This window comes from Aythya fuligula, chromosome 20 (assembly GCF_009819795.1).
Source record: "Aythya fuligula isolate bAytFul2 chromosome 20, bAytFul2.pri, whole genome shotgun sequence".
Lineage (NCBI taxonomy): Eukaryota > Metazoa > Chordata > Aves > Anseriformes > Anatidae > Aythya > Aythya fuligula.
The window spans coordinates 8,024,352-8,044,845 of record NC_045578.1 but is presented as its reverse complement, the minus strand read 5'-3'; the positions used below and the strand labels follow the sequence as shown (position 1 = coordinate 8,044,845).

The 20,494-nt window shown below is 42.0% G+C and overlaps 1 protein-coding gene across 1 annotated transcript; it reads right to left on the bottom strand.

Annotated features, from left to right (window-relative positions):
* Positions 1-807: 807 nt before the first annotated feature.
* On the bottom strand, positions 808-19,550 carry AKAP10 (A-kinase anchoring protein 10). The gene is made up of 15 exons (XM_032201047.1): positions 19,360-19,550; positions 16,083-16,130; positions 13,571-13,753; positions 12,682-13,233; positions 11,188-11,286; positions 10,583-10,667; positions 10,096-10,219; positions 9,372-9,508; positions 8,162-8,306; positions 7,248-7,421; positions 4,905-5,014; positions 3,959-4,041; positions 3,311-3,363; positions 2,615-2,710; positions 808-1,838 (listed from the first exon to the last, which is right to left on the bottom strand). Exons 1-15 carry the CDS (start codon positions 19,379-19,381, stop codon positions 1,833-1,835), a joined length of 1,917 nt encoding a protein of 638 aa, XP_032056938.1. The 5' UTR covers positions 19,382-19,550; the 3' UTR covers positions 808-1,832.
* Positions 19,551-20,494: the final 944 nt, after the last annotated feature.

Sequence of the window (20,494 nt, the reverse complement as noted above, 5' to 3'; positions counted from 1 at the left end):
ATACTGTCTTACCAGTTTGCCACCATTCAAGCAAAACAGCTTAGAGAAATTACCCAAAGCAAGAGCTCAGCCAGTCAGTGACAGCTCCCAAGACCATGTCTGTGCACCCTGGAGGAGCAGGCTGGCCCCATGAATGAGGTGGGACCTTGTCAGCCATTTCTCCCTGCTTTTTGTTCCAGAAGTGTTTCTGATCAGGCCCTAGAATTTATTGAAATGATTCTTAGTACACTACATCATCCATTACAAGATTAATTAGCATTTGCAAATGTACCAAGGACAAACATTTCAGGTGTTTTTTTTTTTTTTTTTTTTTTTATGAACCTATAAGACCCACCTTTAAAAAACATGTAAACTCAAATCCCATCAAAACAGAAAATTGACACAAGTTTTAATATTTATATATTTTAAATCAAAACACAATTAAATATAGTATGCTTTAAGTACACGAATACTTGGGCATGAGAGAAATAAGAGGTGGTACATAGTACCAAAAACCTATACACAGCCTTTTTTGCTTTTTTTTTTTTTCTTATAGATAATACAGTGTCTCTATACAATCAAATATTGCAACAGTATAACACTTGCTAGTCAATCAAGATACTCTGAACATTGGAGATGATTTCTTTGCAAAGTGATTTTTTGCACAAGTTCAAGGAAAAAAAGCAATCATAAGAGTTAAATAAAAACCAAAATGGAAGTGTTGTATACTAAAAATGCAGCGATAACATAACAGTGACACAGAGTGTTTTTGATACTCTGCAAATTCAATTTGCTGGGAAAAATAGAGGTGCTGTGTCACATCGTGGCTTTTTTTTTTTTTTTTTTTACTTAAACTAAAGGTTTTGCAAGTTGCAAGTGTTGACAACATCAGGGAAAAGGTGGCTGAAGATCATTAAAAATTATTTTTCTTTGTAAACCAAACCTCTGGAATTAGATACTACGCTGGTTTGAGGACAACAAGTTATGGAGAATGGCAGCAGCACATGGCAGTAATTACTTTTTTCCTTGCTTGTGGGATGGAAAGAAAAAAGATGGAGCAGGCTACTGGCTACGATCTCCTCAAAGCACAGGCTGCATTCAGAGCCAACGCTCGGGAACAGAGGGCTGCACAAGCACAAAACTGGCTTTCAAGTCTGCTCGAGTGGGCTGTGTGTCTGAAGCAGGGGATGAGTGTGTGCAGGTGTAAGAGCTCGACAAGGAAGAGTTACGCTGTCCAGGCTTCGCTCCTGATCGTTCTACACTGCCTTCAAAGTTAATGGAGTTATGAAGTAAAATACATTTATCTTACAGGTGAATGCTCATCTATTTCAAGTAAGGAAAAATAAAACTTAAAACATTTTAGGTCATTCACTGCCAATAAATTCACCATTTCAGGTTCGCTTCTCCAATGGCCAATGTCAGGGATGCATCCCGTGGCATTTGCAGTTATATAATTAAAAATTACAGGTAGAACTAGAAACTACAGCAAAACCTTCCCCTCTTTGTGGCTTGTGTCCCATTCCAGATATTTTGCTTAAAAGTCTTTTTGAGACAGGGTCAAGTATTTGTGAAGTTGATCACAGTTACTCAATGACACGTTCATAAGTGGTGTCTTCCTCTCTAAAAACCATCATTGTGAATGCCACATACAACAGGAAAAAGTGTTTCTTCACGCTCTACAGTGGAGGTACAGGATTGCTTCTTTTTAATTCTTCCTTATCAATGAGGGAGATATCAGCGGTTGGAGTAACAGTGCTTTGTTTTTATTGGCTGTGTTAAAGAATCCACCCAAAGGGAAAGTTCACTCATTCTCAAAGCAGAAAGCCAGATTTCCTGTTCTGGCATTTCTAAAATCATAGCTGAAAAAGGAAGAACAGGGTTAGAGTTCATCTTACCCTAAAACATACACATCAATCACTCAACAGAAAGACATTTTGTGTTTACAAGTGTTGAAGCCAGGTATGCTTATGAGTTTGGGAGAGAAGAAATGCTACTCCCAATCTTCCAATTACAGTAACTATTGTTTGCTTAATTGAATCCAGAGCATCTGCAGCCACTTGACATTTCTAAATATTGTACTGAGTGACTTTGTCATCCAGTCAGACTGGAATTACAGAATTAAGTACAATTATTATAAGTCATTTAAATATAACTATTCAAAAAAACCACAAAAACTATGGACCACCCATTCAAGCCTAGTCACTAGGATTTGGCACAGTTACTTTCAATAATTAAGAATAAGTAACTTGAAAAAGTCAGATGCTCAAATGCTCAAAAGCCAGGAGTATCAGATTCTATACTTGATAAACTACTGTCTTCATTATTTCACAAAAAGTTTGGTACATCAGAACTTTTCTTTTTTTAGAAGACAACACGTAAGTTTTAGTGGTAATTTAGGCAAATACACTATTTCATGGTAAAGAATGCTAATAAGCGTGAACTTAAACAAGGAACTGCAATGCTGATCCTGCAGCACATATCACCTTCTTACCTAATAAGGCAGGTTGTAAATACTCGAACAAAGACAATTTCAAGATTTGCACAGGAGAAGCACCACAGGTGGTACAGCAAGAGCTCTGCTCCTCCCATGCTGGCTCAAGCCAGATAAAGGCACACTGCTTTTCCACCCTCTTACCTTTGTAATCTTCTCTGAACGCTGTTCACATTGTGCCTGCTGCATAACATCATTGACTATCATCTTTGCTATCCTCCAAGCCATCTCTTCTTGAGCCTGCCATAGCAAAAACATCCCAAATACAAATGGTTTGAAGTCCGTAAAATAATGCAGTGCCCTCAGCATAGTTCATGTACTCAACCTTGGATACGCAGTTAGCTTTCACAGCTCAGTGACTTGGAGTAAGCATATCCTCCCTTGATGTAAATGCACCTTGGTTTCCAAGTACAGCATTAACTTCAATTAACATGAACATTTACTGTTTGATGCAATTTCCAAAACATTTGGTAAGGTTTTTAGACTTATCCATTGGGAACATGTCCAAGCCCCTCCAGAGGGAAGAAATGCAGCCTGCAACCCACATACAGTGGTCACTTCACGATAAAACCAAAGAACAACAGCACCTCCACACTTACTTGAGGATCTATCTTAAAACACTGTAATAAGAAACCCCTTGACTGCAAGCACACAATTAACTATTTTATTAAACTATTCAGCACTGTCAAAAAAAAAAAAAAAAACACACAAATTGTTTCACTGGTGCATGCAATTTGATGATATTTATCACAGTGTCACAGTTCTGGTTGGTGTATCAGACCTATTCAGAATCTGAATGGTCAAGTATGTCACAAGGACAAGAAAAAAAAGAGTACACACCTCATCTGTGTTTCCTTGAACCCATTTCTTCATTGCTTGTGAAAACATGGACCCTAGTTGAGATTTAAAAAAAAACAGCAATCAAGGTATATTAGCAAGCTCTGTGGCACATCTCTACAAAAGCTACTTCCTTCTATCCTTCTGAATGGTTTGCACTGCTGGTGTTAGAGAACACAGAAAAGGAATAAAAGACAAGGGATTACAGGGAGCTATGGTTCAATAGACTATGAGTTCAAATCATTCCTTTTTACCAGAAAGCAGAGTTGAAAAGCTGCATTAACAGCAGATCCCAAACTGAGTGGGAAGCATGTGGAGAGCTGAAGTTCTTTTTCATCTTGAGACCAAATCTTTCGAGGTTTGATCATCAGCTCAGCTGCTAGCAGCTTTCATCCCTGCCAGGTTCCACTGACAGCTCCAACCCCCACAGGCTGCTCATGATCCCAGGAGTCCAGCTGGACCAGAAAAGCACAATTTGGCTAGGGAACCAGGCCAGAGATGGGTTTTGCCTCAGTACAGGACAATCCCCTAAACATCTCTATTTGGCTTTAACCAGAGCTTGAAAGAGACAAGAATCTTGCTTATCTTGACTGAAGAGAAGAAGAGAATAGTTTTGCAGATGTGTATTGAAATTAAAAGAGGAAAGGAAACCTTTTGATTTTTTGACATCAGGCTCCGGTTCAGATTCTCTGATAAACTGTCCCAGGTCACTGACTCGTCCAAATGTCATCTTCCTGCAGAGAAAAGGAAGAAAGGGACCACACAGGTTACCACGAGAACTCCAGTAATAGGGAAAGTTCTCAATCAGAGAAACAAAAACAAGTCTACAATACAATAAAGGCTCTAGTAAAATGCCATTTTTTTCTTACACCAATTACCACCTTTTCCACCTAGAAATGATGTACTGGGAAAAATTTCCCGTCCTCCTTGTGTATCTGAATTCAGAGCCTATCTTAAAAATTCTAGGAACTACAAGTAGGCAAATGCTTCAACTCAACCATAACATCAACAGGCAGAGCTATCAAGTGCTCTACACTATTATAAAACACGTCATCAGGAGAAAACAGTTTACAGTACTTAAAGGGACAGAAGAGTGGCATGCAATAGCAAAGCAACTATAGAAACAAAGAATTTCTCTATGAGATCCACAGAGCAGAAGAGCTTTATAACAAAGAGCAACTTAAGAAACAGGAAAACAGCAGCGCAGTCTGCTGATGAAGTACAAGCCCTTCTCTACCATGGAAGTAGGGAGAAACTGAAGATGTTCATTACAGTATCAAATGCACCTGAGCTTTTTCTTTTTCTATTGCAACCCCAAATAGGAACTACTTTGCTATATATTTTGGAGTCAGAAGAGTAATAGCTAGGAGAAAAAAAAATCTGTTGGAAATATTTTTCTGGCTGCTGTTCTGGTCAGAGAATCATTCACTATGATGCTGGTATTAAATCACACTAATGAAATAAAATTGCTTTCAAATACTAGGATGTACTAATAATGCAACATTTAGTATTTACGCATACTCTCAGCGAAGGACACAGCAAAAATGAAACGTGAAAAGTATGCTACAAAGAATGAGATGCACTGAATGAGTCTTACCCTGCATATGTTCGTTGATACAAAGATTCTGGATCCAGACTTGCAGCATCTACAATTATTGCTTCATCAAAATTTTTCAGGATTTTAACATTAGCCTTTTTGACATTGGACTACAAATAAAAATTCTAAGTATTAGTGCCCAATGCAAACAACTTGTATCTTCTTAACAAAATTACCATTTTAGTGCTTTAACACATAGATAAAAAACTCCGTAACATCCATGCAAGCATAAAAGAATTAGAGAGCATCTACACAACAATGAATTGCTAACACCGTATGACATTGTTTTGAAACAGAGGATGACAAAGTTACATGACCAGAGCCAAAGACAATGTGCAGGTCAGCATACATACATGTAAAGACTGCTGTCTAAACATTATCAGCTGAATAGATCTGTGTGTGCATGCATATTATTTGTTTGAGTATTAACACTGAACTACCTCAAAAGCTGCAGCAGCTTCACTCATCCCTCTCATGCACCTGGTAAGCAATTCCTATTAAGTACTCTATGCGTTCCCCACAAACAGAGAACAAACATTTATCTTTTGGACTGAAGCATTTACATAGGAACGTGAAAAAAAAACAAGGAAATGTTTGAGCAACAGCAGGGAGAGCACAAACGTATAGCAATCTATTAGCACCTTAACTCAGAACAGAAACATTTATGGCAGCTGCCTTGCAAACACCTTTCCTGCTGGTCTGTGCAAGTGCTGTTCTTTATGCAAAAATATGCAGAGATCTGCCTAGGAGCATCTCCAGCTAAGTAGGAATGCATACCACAAAATGCAGCACTTCCTTCCCAAGCATTCCAAGCAGGCCAATTACCAGAAGTTTCTCCTCCTACTACTATCAGGAGGCAGGGTAGTTTAAGATGGCAGAACAGATTTCATTCCCCACTTTTTTTTTTTAAACTTAGTTGGGAGGTATAAAAACATTACAAGCAAGTAGTACAGCTTCCAGGTTGCTTGAACTGCAGTATGTCGGTACTGTTGGTCTACATTCCAGATTTAAACCCCCTGGTAACACTGCAGCATTCAATAAAAGCAACTCAGCAGAAGCAGTTCTCGCTTAGCTTTTCTGCTCTCAGCTGGGCTTGCAGTTTGCAAGCTGACCTGGTTACAGATAAGCTAGAATCTGCTTATCCTCTCCCTCAACCACATTTGAATCAAGCAAAGCTAGAAGTTTTGGAACAGACAACTCTTTGTTAAAAAACATTTCTTTGATGTTGCTTGCATGGTTACCAAATGTCATGTGCTCCACTGCCCACGTCTGAGGCTAGGCCCACATGGGAACCCAGCACCACATAAGGCAATAAAAAAGAAAGATGCTGGTCTGTGACCAGGGCACAGAGCAAATAGCCAGTGAACACCAGTGAAACTGGAAAGGTAAGAGCCAGAGAAACCCAGCCACATTCTTGCTTCTACACAGTACTGCAAAGGAACAGCCACATAGCCCTAATCATGCTTAATGAACGAAAAGAATGCCCTACCCAACAACAGACTATTTTTTTATTGCCAGCTTTACATCAAATGATAGACACACGAACAACACCCCCCAGATCACAGCATCTCGGTGGAAGTAGTGTCTGCAGTGTGTATTTCTATGGAAATACAGTGTCAAAAGTATGTATTTCCAGCATGCCAGAGCTCTTGCTAAGGTCAGGAGTCTGCCCATCTTCTACCAGACCAACATGACCAGCTACCCTAAGAACTACAGCATGGAAATATCTGCTGAGGCAAACTAATGAAAACCAGCTGGGAGAGATAAACTGTCATTACTCTACATGTGAATTGAAAGATGACGAACACTAGAACTGAGGGGAATTCTCTGTACAGAGGTATGTCACTTTAGTGACACTGAACACCCAATTTGAATGTCCATATTTAAATTCCATCGTATATTCTAGTGTCAAATTTGCCCGAAGTTGTAACTGGGGTGTTGTTCCCCCCAAACGCCATTTTAAAATGTTCTTTAAAACATTCATAAACAAAGCATTTATAAAAAATGTTCTTAAGTGTTACAGCACTATGAAACAGTCTTCGGTGATTATTAACAACTTAATGAAAAAACATAACCTTGAGTCAAAGAACTAAAAGCAGTGCAAGACTCTTAGGACAATGAATATGATAGATACAGTCCTGTACCAACATCATGTTTCATCTTAGCAGGAGGCACAGTAAACATACCCTAACATAACACAAGATTTAGTAATGTTCAGTGATGCTAAAGAGGATCAGGAAGCTTACAATTACAATAAACCCTTACAGGGTATGAACTCTGATATCAAGACAGGAAAGCAACTGCAGCATTTGCTAGAACAGAATTAAACCAAGACAGACATACCTGGGAGGCAGAGCCATCTGGGCCCCCTATGGAATCGCTATCAGGAGAACTGCCGGGCCCTTGAATGTTCAGTGCAATATTCCCTCCTGGAAATTCATCTCCTCGTACAGAATGGATGAGATCATTCAAGTATTTGTAATAAAGGTTGCTGGACAAGAAACCAGGCAAAAAAACCTGAGAGACAGAAGAAGACCGCTTAATCACAGCAGGCCTGCACGACTGCTGTAGATCATTTGTAGAACAGAAGAGACACACAAATATCTCAGTCCTTGTGTAGATGGTACACAAGTGTTCAGGTATGGAACTATTCTGGATTAGCTACTGAATTGCTTTCAGGCCTACTGCAAAATGAAACAACAAAAACAGTTATGTTTTAACTAAATTCCCCACAGATTGGAACTAAAATTGAGATTTTCCTTCTTCTAGAAAGGCCTGACAGCCCCACAGCCTTACAGCTATCTTACCAGACTGTTCAGAAACCAGCAGCACCTCAAGAATCAGGCCATCGATCTAGTACCCTGTATCCTACGGTTACGCTGTTATCCACAGCACTGGTATCATACCTGCAAACTACTACTAGCACTTGCAAACAACTATTACTAGCATGAAGAAAAATTTTGTTAAAAAAAAAAAAAAAAAAGTAAAATAAGCTGTTGATAACAATTCATACATGGGGGAATTCCGTTACTCCCAATAATATGCAACAATTTGCAGATTAACCACTTTGTGGTATCTTTCCACAGTAGGCTGGGGAAAATATCAAATTTTACTAATTCTATTATTCATGTAAACAGTAAGTTATTAAAATAAGAGGACAAGTCGGAGATGGCAAATGGAATTTGCAAGTCTGATGCTACAAGATCTTCCCATTATCTTCACTAACTGCCAAAACCATTCTGAAGAGGGTGTCTCACCGTCTCCATGGTAGTCCACGCCTGCCGTAAGGGAGTAGTGAAACAGTTAGGGAGAGGGCCACCTTCCCTGCAGATGTTGGATTCAATCTCTAACCTCACAGAGTCATCAAACCCAAGAGGATGCGTGGCTTGAAGGGAGAAGTACCTGCAGCACCAGACAGGGGAAGAAGACAACAAAAACGCTTTGCAAAATTTGGCAGTGTTAGTACCTACCCTTTTCCACTGGAGGCCATTAACCATGCTGCAGCCACTAGATGGTGCTGGCTTCAAAATGTACGTACAACTGACAGTAACTAAGTGCAGGGAGAAAAAAGTCCCCAATTCACAGAAACATTTTTTGATAAAGCCTTGCCCTGAAGATACAGATAAAAGAAACAGAGCATCATGTGATTACTGATGAGCAGAATCCTACACAGCTTTGTAACAAAGAAGCAGGAATGAAGCAGAGGACACCCAGAACTCTGAAGCAGCATTTGCTCATCATTAAAAACAGTTTGACAACGGAGGGTAACAAAGGTGTGTGACTAATGGAAGTGGGTTCTTTGCTTCCTCTCCAAATTTTATTTCCTATCAGGACAGTAACTCAACAAGCTTATGGCAACAAGCCTTACACTTCAGCTTCTGGAAGCACTTTTTATGTCCATCCTCCAGTTGCACTGTTGCTAAGCTGAAGCACAAAAAGGAAAGAAGTTACACTACTGAGAGTGAAAATGACAATAAAAGGGGACTGGTTGCTTCCTAACCAAAATAAGGACCATCTTTTGAAATATTAATAACCAGCTCTACATGGCTTTTACTACATGTGGTAAAAGCACTTGCAGCCTACGTTAAATGACTAAGAGTACCTGAAATTAAAGACTTTTCTACACTTAACACTGCTATAAGGTTTAGAACTTACATGTTTTTATATAGCAACCAAGTAGCTTCGATATTTTATGGCCAAACATTAACTGAAGCAATCAAGTCCTGAAAATTCTGATTTTTGTTTAAGAACAAAGTCTTTATAAGGATTTTATCCTTACGTGTAAGGAAATATTCTAAGAGCTGTTGTACATACATACACTGGAGGTCGCCTAAATAAAATGCATTTCAGCAAAACAATGCAAGACTGCACAGCATTTGAAAATTAAAAGTTCCTCTTGCACACGGCAACACAGAAGGGCAAAGACAAAATTAGAGCTTCAGAAACATAATTGTTGAACTCCCTCACTTGTCATATAAAATCATGGCGTCATTCTGTGCTTCTTGCCCATCATACTGGCCTTTTTTGGCAGCAAGTTGAGACTGGAAGTTATCTGCTGCCAACCAGAACTGCAATACATTAACTGCTTCTTCTTTCTCCATGTACTAGAAGGGAAATTAAAAATAAAGTTTTAGCGAGAAAACATAACAAGCACAAACAAACTTCCTCCATCCCACTTAAAGTAAAAAACAGCCCATAAATTTGTGACACAAAATTATCAAAGGCATATAAATACTTTCTATTGTCTGATAGTGCTGCAGACAGAATTAGCTTGTTGCATTCTATTTAAAAAAAGAGCTTGCGACATTTCTTTTCTGTACAGATTTTTGCATTTAGTTTCTAAACAATTACTTGTTTACATCATACTGAAAGACATAGGAAAAGCTATTTTCATGCTACACTTAGTTTACAGCATGTCTCAGCTTCCCAGCTTGCCATTCCAAACTATATTGGCTTATCAGACTATCAGGACAATTATCTTACTCCTAACAGATGATTCCCTAGAGGTACAGGACCCCAGAGCTGTAAAACCTCACATTTATCCTATTGCATTTAATCCCAGAAAAAACAGATACACCTCATCTCTTTGGTTATATTTAAGGTGCTTGGTTATATGTATTTTCTTATATTAAATATATTTTCCACGTGATAGAATGGAATCAAGAAAACAAATCACAACCCCAATACTCACCTCAGAGAAATAGAACAGGGCTGATTCACAGAAAAGTATGTCAGCTAGATAAACAGTCCCACTAGTCAGCACCTCGATCTGATATTTACAGAAATGATGACTTCGCAAAAATTCACTAAAGTGCCTGCACACGAAATAACGATTAGTCATTAAGGGCCAACAGCATTCAACACACTTTGTGAACCAATTAGTTCTTGCCCCAGAAGTCTTACTATTTCAGTCAGACAAAAGTAAAATGGGCAAGAAAAAAACAGGCAGGGTATACATATGACATGGGAACATTATAAAGAACACATTAATAGCATGCAAGTACAGCTTCAGCAAGCAATCACAAGAACAGATTTGGAGGAAGAGATCTGAGCAGCATTTCAAGTATAGGAGGCTACACAGAACAGCAATTTTATGGTCATCTTCATAAGCATTTTAAATGAACCACCTTTTGCAAAAGGACAACAAACACAAGAAGCCAAACCATTCCTTAACTTACTCTTGTTCCATTGCATTAAACACTATTGACTGTGCTGTAACAAAGCAGTTAGGATCCACTTGTCCATCTTCACCACAAATCTTTGCTGCAAAGAAAGACTGGGTTAATTTTAACGCACGTTTGGTTTAAAAAAGCTGAAAGACATGAGCGATGGCTAGTTAATGAAGAACTGCAGTTCAAATCTGCTAGAATCAGCTGGTCCTGACTGCACAAAAAAAGCTGCTAAGAGGCACTAGCACTGCCTTCTTAGCACTGCAGATAGCTGACTGATACTATTATGGCTAAAATATTTGATGAAGACTCAGTTTGGATTCTTCCTATAACCACCAGGAATTTTCACTATTTTAAGCAAAGTCTCTGCAAGTTCTTAGGTGGATGTTGCACAAAATTACTGAAAGGTAAGATCTGCTGATACCCATGTGATTGCATGCTATCAAAATAATCAAGGCGGGGGAGGGGGGGGAGTATTCTGCAATCATCAGGTGTGTGTTTAGTTATCTTTTTAAAACTAACTTTGCAATTCAGAAAAATAAGCGCGTGTGGTACTAATGATACTTATGGTGAAAGAGGAAGCCCTAAACTGAGCAGGCAGTATGCATTCTTACCAACTATGTCATTTCTCATCGCTTCTGTAATAGGTATTGGTTTAGCAGCATCTGGAGAAATATATTTGGTAAAAGTACTAACTGCATCCCGTTCTATACCTACAAAGAAGAAATTCAGAGTCAAACTTTGTATCCATTGGTACAGGTTTAAAAAGAAGAGTGAATAACTTTCCTGAAGAGCAGATGTATCTAATAACAATTACAGTCTCCTTCCCATGAAGCTTTCACAGTTTCTTGCTCAAAACTTTGCTATCAGCAATCTAGCAGAACTGTGTTAGCTCCAGCCAGGTCACAATAAGCCCAGCATGGACCAGCTAGTGAGATGAACACAGTAACGTAGCTCCAAATCCCCCCCCACCAAACCAGACAGCACCCTCTGCCTCAGCTGCACATCTTAGCCCCAGTAGTAACACCCGTGTGGCATGAACTGCATGGAAGTTCCCAGTTTCTAGCTCATCACATAGAACAGAAAGCACTTGCGTTATAAAGGAACTAAAGGGGAAAAAATAATCAGAAAATAGGATTCCTCCGAAGTTGTACACTTTGCATGTCATCTTTCAAACAAGTTAGGACACTGCTTCGTAGAGAGGGAAAAAATTGTGCTCCAGACTTCCCAGATTTCTCAAAAAGGACCTGGTCCTTTCAAATTATTTTAATGTTAGAAATCAGAGGTGTTTTTCATGACTATGTCATTGTTTGCTTATGATATTTTGGGGCTGAGGTTACATATTCTGGAGGCATATGATAAATGGCTATACAAGGAAGGCAAATAGCAAGAGAAAAGGATGTAACATAAGGAAACAATTGAGCAAACAAAAGGAATCGATACGAAGAAGGGAGTGCTTCCTTTTTGTCTGCATACTTGCAGAAATGAGGGTGAACTGAGTCGATGCAGATTACAGAAACAGGTGCATGTAGCTCACTATCAAAAGTCAATATTTTAATTTCATCCTTACTTCCAGTTGCCTCTGAAGAGGTGGACTCCGAATGAGAATAATAAGTTACAAGGGGAGGAACTCTATCAAATAAATCCAAGAACAAAAACAGCACATTCCATACAAAATCTCTACAAGTCTTTTGGAACCAATACTTACGCCATTTTACGTGATTCAGGATATTTACCTTCCACAGGCAGTTTATTATCAATTCTCAGCCCCATCATCCAAATTTTCTGCAATTCTTTTAAGTTGGGGGGTGGAATGTGTGAGGGAAGAGCGGGACATTGCAATGTTCATCTTCGTTTCTTAAGATTACACAAGTAGGAACAGCATATTTATTTTTAAACAACCAGTCAAAACAAATACATAGCTCTTAAACTGCCTATCCACTTACACAGTAAGTTACCGAAATACAAAATGATTTTCCTCCTCACAGCACCACACCAAGCTTACTAAGAACACAAGAACCAAGGCAGCTCACCATAAAAAGCAAGCAGTAGCTAGTACATTCCCCATCTGCCCACCTTTTTCAAGAAAGGGGATACGTGACACTTACTTTTCATTAGTTTTCCTGACAAGTCCTTTAGTGCAGATGAGGGGCTGTTTCTATTTGATACTGTAAGCTTGGAAGATTCTTGCTGATCAGCTGCAACAGAATGCATCCCTGTCTCAGATTTTCTTAGACAAACAACACTGGTATTATCCCTCTCTTGACCCGAGAGCACGTGGTTCTTGCTGTTGCTAGTTCTGTTGTTCTTATCTGGAGCCACTGGTTTGGTCCTGAGCAGTCGCACGGTGCTAGAATCCTCCAGTCTCTCCTCAAGCAATCCAGGCGGAGAAGATGCCGTTTCCTCCTGCTTCGAGGGCGACACCGGCTCTGCCAGCGAACTCTGCTTAACTGTGTTCAGGCTGTGCGCTCTTATGCGGGACCATGTTGTGGAGTGAAAGCTTTCAGCCTCTAACCAAAACTTAACCAAATGTTCCATTCTGCGCAGTTCCATAAACTGGATAAAATAAGGGAGGGCTACATTGTCCTGCAGAACTTGTTCGAGGGTCTTTGAAAGGCTTGATTTGGTCTCTTGAGCCTGATAATTCAGACACGATCTGCCTAAAGGGAAATATTATGAGAATAACTCTGTATTGTGTTACAAACATTTCAGTTGGATACAAAAACGTCTTGGAATGCAGCTAGTGAAGAAATGATTCCAACCTAATGGTGGTACACAAGACAAAGGAATCTCTTTTAACCAAAAAGGCAACGAATTTACTGCCCATTCAAAGCCCATCCAGGCTATAACAGATGCAATTGAAATGGCAGTATCGATTTTTAGTTACCCAATTTACTTGACTGAAAACCAACAAACGGTCAGCATACCAATAACATCCACCGGAGGGAAAAAAAGAAAGGAATTGCTGATAGTATTACAGAGCAGATAAAGCCTTACCTAAGTCTCCAAAATGAGCAGCTTCCATGTGACTTGGCTGCTTCTTAAGAGCAGCTGTCCGACTGCTAGAGAAAGAGTCCATGTTGGCAGAGATGGCATTAATTGCCACATGGCTTGGTCCTGCAGCCTCCAGCAAGGCATGATTTCTAGTGCTTCTTTGAGGGGAATGTACAGGTATTGGAGCTGGAATCAAGACAGCAGTGATTAAAATAAAAGGATCCCCATATCATTTCTATGCATTATTGGGTGCTAAGTGCTCCCCAAACAAGCCAGAGGTTGCCCAAGTCAATCTTATTAAAAACCTCATGGAACCACTGCACATCATCTTGGATCAAGGGTCTGATATGATTTAAGATTACAGAAACAAACAAGTTTTATGGCAAGAATAATCTCATTTCCAATAGATCTGAGTGGTACCCGCCCCCTATATCCTCCTTATTCAGTAGGTAATCAAAAGCCAACAAATCCAAGTGTGCATGTAAAATATTATTCCTGAGTCTTCCTGCTTCCTTTATAACCTCTGTAACAGTCTCGTACTTTGTCAGCAATGTAGTTTAGTTGCATTATTCTTGGCAAATCCATTTCCTTACCTTTTTAAAGGTTTAAATGCGTTAATAAAAACTGAACTACAGAACTGAGAGTTTTAACAAGAACATCTTTCAAAAATATTTTGTCTGTACCTGAGTTCTAAGAGGGAAAAAAAAAAAGCAATAAGGAAGGAAACATCTGTGATGAAACAGAGATTATAAACCTTCATCTCCCTTGGCCATTTCAGAACATGGCTGGCTATTTGAGCCTAGAGAGAACAAAGAAGAACTTCCTCATGCAAAACCATCTGTGAAAAAGCATCAAGTGGTTGTTAATTGATGACAAAGCTGGAACAAAACAAAACACAGCAATACCAGTTTCCAAAGCTCTCAGGAAATTACATTTGATTAGGATGTCACACAAGGACATCTTACACCTCTGACTGTTAAAAATAAAGCGAGTCAGATGACACTATCTCAGCACACTGCTTCACAATGACGTGTTTCATCAAGGTGTTAAGAAAGTTGTTTTTTTTAATGACTTTCATGCTGTGTAACTTTATTTTTATGCACAATTTAATGTGATGACAGAAGTTGACGATATCACACTTGAATATCATGGTAGCAGATACCTGGAAGCAACAGTACAGGAGAGCTGAAACATTGATGCTATCCTGAAGTGTTCCTGCATTTAAAGTATTTGGTGCCAAGGTACTGCTCACCGTCTTTTACATAGCCTTTATTTAATACTTTAATAATATTTAATAATAAAAAATAGATAAACAAAAATATTTAATAATATAATAATGGAAAACCTGCAGTTTTCCCCATGCCAATGGATGGCAGCCAGTCACTTGGCTGATGAGGGAAACTTGCTGCAGGCTGCTTGTGTAGAACCAGAGCCACACTGCTCGTAATGGTTTAAGCTTTTGTGAAATAGATTCAAATTGAATTTCGTATGACAAACATTTGAAGCAAAATTGTTCTACTTAATCTAAGCATCAGGCACTTGTTCCAAAACCTCTGGATGGCACTAATCTAACCTAACATCACATGGATTGTGGAGCAGCTGCTTGCCACACTGGAAAGATGGTCCCTGTTTGCAGCAGCTTGCATGTAATATAGGAAGTTTTCAACTTCAATGGTGACCAAACTGCAGCCTCTCCCTGACAGCCTCTGTCAGCTAGTCCCTGGGAACTGCACTGGCACTAAAATAATGGTGTACACTAATAAACAGATGCAATTGTTTCCTATATTTGACTTGAGACGCCAAGGTAAGAGAAGCCTTTCATTTTCTCTCGTTATCCAGATAGCACATTCACAAGTACAGAAACGGGATTTTGTCTGAGGACATAAAAGTAACAGGCCAGATTTACACGGACTACCTCAGCTCCTTTTAGCATTGCACTAAAAATTGATAGCATAAATAACCTTGTCTTCCCACACTTTATAAACTTCTTTCCCATCAAGACTTTGTCTCCCAGCAGTCAGCAGCAAGACTTCTGCATCACATGGGGGAGCATTAGAACAGCTATTCATTCTGAACAAAATTCCCATCTGTGGTCTCACAAGACACATCAGTCAGAGCTAGATCAGACACTGGCACCCTCTTTGGCCAATTAGACAGTTAAGCTGCATCTTCAAAACCACAAAGGACACTACAAATAAGCAAGAAACTTCACAAGCAACTCATCGTAGATAAGGATTAACTACTGTCTGCAAGGTGACTGAGTTTTACCATCCCTTTGAATTAAAGCTCACGTCTGACATAATTTAATAACCTTCTGTACTTATAGATACAGCGAGATGGCTAGGAAAGATTAGTTGCTATAAATACTCAGGAACAGAATTAACTTTTGGTTCTGTTTTGCTTTTAAGGCTTAGATCGGGTTTGCGCCCGATTGTAAGGAAATTATTCCATAGTTACAATAAAAATGTCAGATGATATTAGGTAACTGAATTCATAAACAAAGCATCGCTCTTACTTTTAATTGCTTTCACATCTGTGGTCTTTTCTTGTTCTTTACCTTTCACTGTAAAATATAAAGGAAAATGTTAATGTTATTTTGGGTGACCAATGACATCTACCAGAGAAGGAATATAAAATTCCCAACTTCAGCAAGTATCAAAGGAAGATGCAAGCCATCATTTTGCTAAAAGTGATCTCATTTAAATCCGCATAACTAGTAACTGCCAGACTTTCAACGCTTCCGTGTTGCTTTCCTTTCAAAAGCAAAACCTTCTCATTCACAAGTTAAGTTCAATGAAATACACTACCTTAGAATTAACAGCCAGAAAGATTCTTGCTGTCCATACGATTAAAGCAAGGCTACACTCAAGGTTACTTTAATAAACAGCATTAACTGGAAAGAAAGGGATAGATGTGTTCTAGGAGCAGGACATGGCAGATGTTCTCCGAGCTACAAATCGCATTCCCCAAAACAAGCATCAGACCGGTGTAACGTGGACGGCTGGGGAGGTGCACGTGGAACCAGGGACAGCCTGTGACTCCTCCACCACGCAGGGGGTACCACAAATGTTCTGGAAGGATGCTGAAAAGGGTTAATTATCTTATAAATAATACTGCTCATCTACCTTCAAAGGCTATGGCAAACAATTGATGGGAAGATCACAGTTAAAAAAAACTCATGAGGAAAAAGTGCCTTTTAAAAAAAGTTGTTCTTAAAAGAAGCTCCTAAAGGAAAAGAACAAGGATATCTATTTAAAACAAAAATAAAGAGACCAAAGGAGTTCAGAAGCAGGATGGCACAAGAAATTAACTGGTGACATTGCAGAACACGATCTGCAAGAAGAGCCTCGTACAGCCGCTACAGGCTGGGATTATTACTACAAATAGGTCATCTTTGAACACCGACTCTGGAGTCCTTCCAAACATAACCACAATTCGTAGCTGACTAGAATCAAACATTTGTGTTACAGAACACCGGCAGATTAGAAAACGTTTCCTATTTAGACCTAAGCATTTTAAATATTTTAAAGGGAAACTTCAAGCTCCCGTTACATAATTGCCAGCTCGATCGTGGCCGCAGCGCTGCCACGCTGCCAGCCTTCCCTGCGAGCAGCACGGATGCTGCAGATCTCAACTGGCACCTCAGCGAGTACGAGTTAAGCTAGTGGCTTCCACACACTGCCCGAGACAAAAAGGTTTAAGCCTCAGCTAAAAGAACCGGTCCTTTTTAAACTGAGCTTACAGCCAGATGTAACTGCACACGAATGGTGAGAACAGCCCAGCTTTTACATAACTGACTGCGTGCTGATGTGCAGGAGAGGAACCACTGAGAAAGCCTGCATGCCTGAAATAACCCTGAGCTACAGCAGACACGAAGCAATTCCCTTCACCACAAAGCTCGCAGCCTCAGGAACTCTGCACCTCTCTAGAATGGTTCCAGTAATTTGTTCAACTGATATTTAACCACTGGCAATAGTTCCCGAGCTTCAGCAGAAGGGCCCTCCACACACCTATTTGCTGTTCCAATGTACTTGTTCCTTCTCACCAACTTCTCAGTTCCTCGCCGCCTTACTACCACTACTACAAACTCCCAGGCCACACCGCAACCTCTTTGTACACTGGTGTCTTTTGTCACTGCCAGCTTCAAGCAGAACAAGATTAAGGAGCACCAGCGGAGAATAAAGGAACACTGCTGTACGTGAGGAGACCACGTTACAGAGGGTGAAGCTCCACTTAAGGAATTTACTTTCATTTTCCTCAGAAAAACGGATGTCATTTGGTCTGCGTGCAGCCAGACAGATAACTGTGGTACACAACTACCAAGGCCAGAGGTCTGTGACAACTTCCAGTAGTGTTACCCTGTCTTGAACAGGGCTTGCATCAAACCAACACCAGCTGACCACAAGAGATTTGAAAACGTTGATTCATTCACATCTTGAATGGCAGAAGGATGAATGAAAACAGAAGGATGAACGAGCCTAAGCTGCTCATGCGTGTACGTGTAGGAAAAGCAACGCACAAGTTCAGAGGTCAGCGTGCATCATTTCCAAAGCATCCCCCATGAATGAGCACGGAGCCTGACTGTTCTCACTGATAATGGTTTCATGATAATTTCACTGATAATGGTGCCCTCAAGCCCCCTGGCTCCCGGCCCAACTGTTATTGTTTCATTTCTCTACTGATTATCCAACCACAGTTTTATAGACCATTCTAAAAAACTGCTTCACTGTATTTTTGAGATTTTTCTACACGTCAGTAGTTCCAGCATTCTTGCTACAATTTCATTTGAAAACAACTGTTACCATTTTTACCCAATATTGTATCTGCTTAAATAAGAAAAATTCAACCCCAAAACACTGACGCTTTTGTCCAGTGTTGGACTGCACGTGTCTAGTCTACAGAGGTTTATCCTAAGCCTTTAATTGTCGCTTTTCACCAGCTGCAGTTCAAGATCTTCTCTAAAAGTCCGTGTCTATAGCTGAGATACACAAAGCAGTATTATTTATGTACAACCCAGCTGAGAGCTTACTCTTCTCCTCCTTTTAGCAATGCCTCTGCTGGGCATTTAGCTCTGACTGCGCTTCTCTGACCGAAGATGCTTTAATCAAAGCTCCAGACACTTCACTACCTTCACGAGAAAGTTTCCACCAAAGCTCACACTGCTCCTAGGGGTAAGCATCAGGAGGGAACATCAGCTCCACGATTCTTTTCATCTACAAAGCAGCAGAAGCTATTTTTGAGCCGTTTGTTTATAAGCAGCATGGAAGTTTTATTCTGCAGCTCCACATCAGTACATAAACAGCTCAGGAATCATTAAACACTTGCAAAACCCTCAGTGGATTTCAGGGAGCCTTCATCGCTGCTACCACGAACAGCAGCTTACGTTCTGCACCAAAAACGAACCGTTTGGCGCTGCTGCTTTGGCTCGGAAACCTTACAGCAGCACTTGTCAGCCGGGTGCAGCAGGGTGGCTCCGATAACGCGCTGTAACCCCCGGCCCGCAGCCTCACCTCCCAGGCCGGGCAGTTCGGGTTGGAGAAACCCAGAGACCGCTCCGGGAGGGCGCAGCGGGCACTGCTGCAGAGCCGCCTCCCGGCAGGGCACGGCCCTTTCCCCGGGGCCCCGTTCCGCCGCCCCGCTCCGGACACCCGCAGCCCGCAGGAGCCCCGAGCGCCCCGGGCTCCTTCCCCAGCCTCCGCCCGCGCCCCCCCCCCCGGTGACCGCCCCCGGCCTTTCCGTGCGGCCCCGAGGCGCTGCCCCCGCCGGGCCCCGCGGCGCGGTGCCGGCCCTACCTTTCCGCCTGAAGAAGGACATGGCGCCGGGCAGGGGGCGAGGCGGCCGCCGGGGGTGTGGCCGCGGGAGCGGGCAGCGAGCCGGGCCCCTAGGAGCGGGGCTGCGCCCCCCGCCCGCCGCCGCCGCTCCCTCCGCCTCTTCCTCCCGCGGAGCCGCCAGCGGCCGCCATGTTGTCAACAACCGCCCCGCTCCCTCTTCCGGCCGGCCGGCGGCGCGCGCGGCACGCCGGGACGCGCCCGCGGACCCCCGCCTCGTTCGACGGGGCCGCGCCGGCGTCAGCGCGCTCGGCCAATCCGCGGGGGGCGGGGAGGCGGCCATCTTGGTTGAGGGCAAGAAGCTGCTGAGCGGCCGGGAGCCATCTTTGGTTAGGGCGAGGGGCGCCTGGCGGGCCGAGGCGCCATCTTTGTTGAGGGCAGGAGGACCGGGGCGCCCTGCGGCCACCTCGGGCCGCGAGACACGAGGCGGGGTGCGGCTGCTGCACTGCCGCTGCTGGCGGAGCTCGGGTTTGTGCTTGGGGAAACTGAGGCCCGGCAGCAGGACGCGGCTCTCCCCAAACCCCACGGCCACCCGCCCGCCGTTGGTGCTGAGGGAGCGGCTGCGTGGAACAGTTTCTGTCCCGTTCCCCGGTGGCCGCCTCGCACGGGCCCTGTGAGGGAGGCGCCGCCGCGAGGGGCCCGAGGCGAGCCCCAGGGGTTGCGCAGGGGCCGCGGCTGCGTCTCGGCCGCTCCCATCGCCGGGTCGGGGTGGGTCGGGGCAGCGCCGTCCCCCTGTGCTGTGACCTGCTGCCGTATTCGGGCCATACAAAAATACGTAATTAATAATCACTGCGTGGATTCCTGGAGCATCTTTCATCCGAGTGCTCCAAAGCTCTTCACAAACGCTCATTAATTAAGACTCATAAAATGCATAAAAGGTATACGGGGATCTCCTTGGGGCTGAGACGAAGCCATCTCAGGGGCACCGTGTTGCAGCTGATTAACACCCTACAGCAAATCTATTCTCTCTTTTAATATTATTTTTGCTAACTGATGCTCTTTGATACTTTTTTTGTACACGTGCCCAGAGGCTGGTTTGAGGAAGTCTTTTTTTTTGCATAATGAGCTGTATTTAATTGGCACATACCCTAAAGAGGTT

Bases quoted from the DNA above. Each gene is read 5' to 3' on its own strand.
- AKAP10 (XM_032201047.1), bottom strand. From the start codon at position 19,381: ATGTCCTTCTTCAGGCGGAAAG. The intron at 11,287-12,681 runs GTAAGTGTCACG...TCTTCTTTGTAG, and splicing joins GTCAGGAAAACTAATGAAAA to GTATAGAACGGGATGCAGTT. The intron at 7,422-8,161 runs GTGAGACACCCT...TCTGTCTCTCAG, and splicing joins CGTGGACTACCATGGAGACG to GTTTTTTTGCCTGGTTTCTT.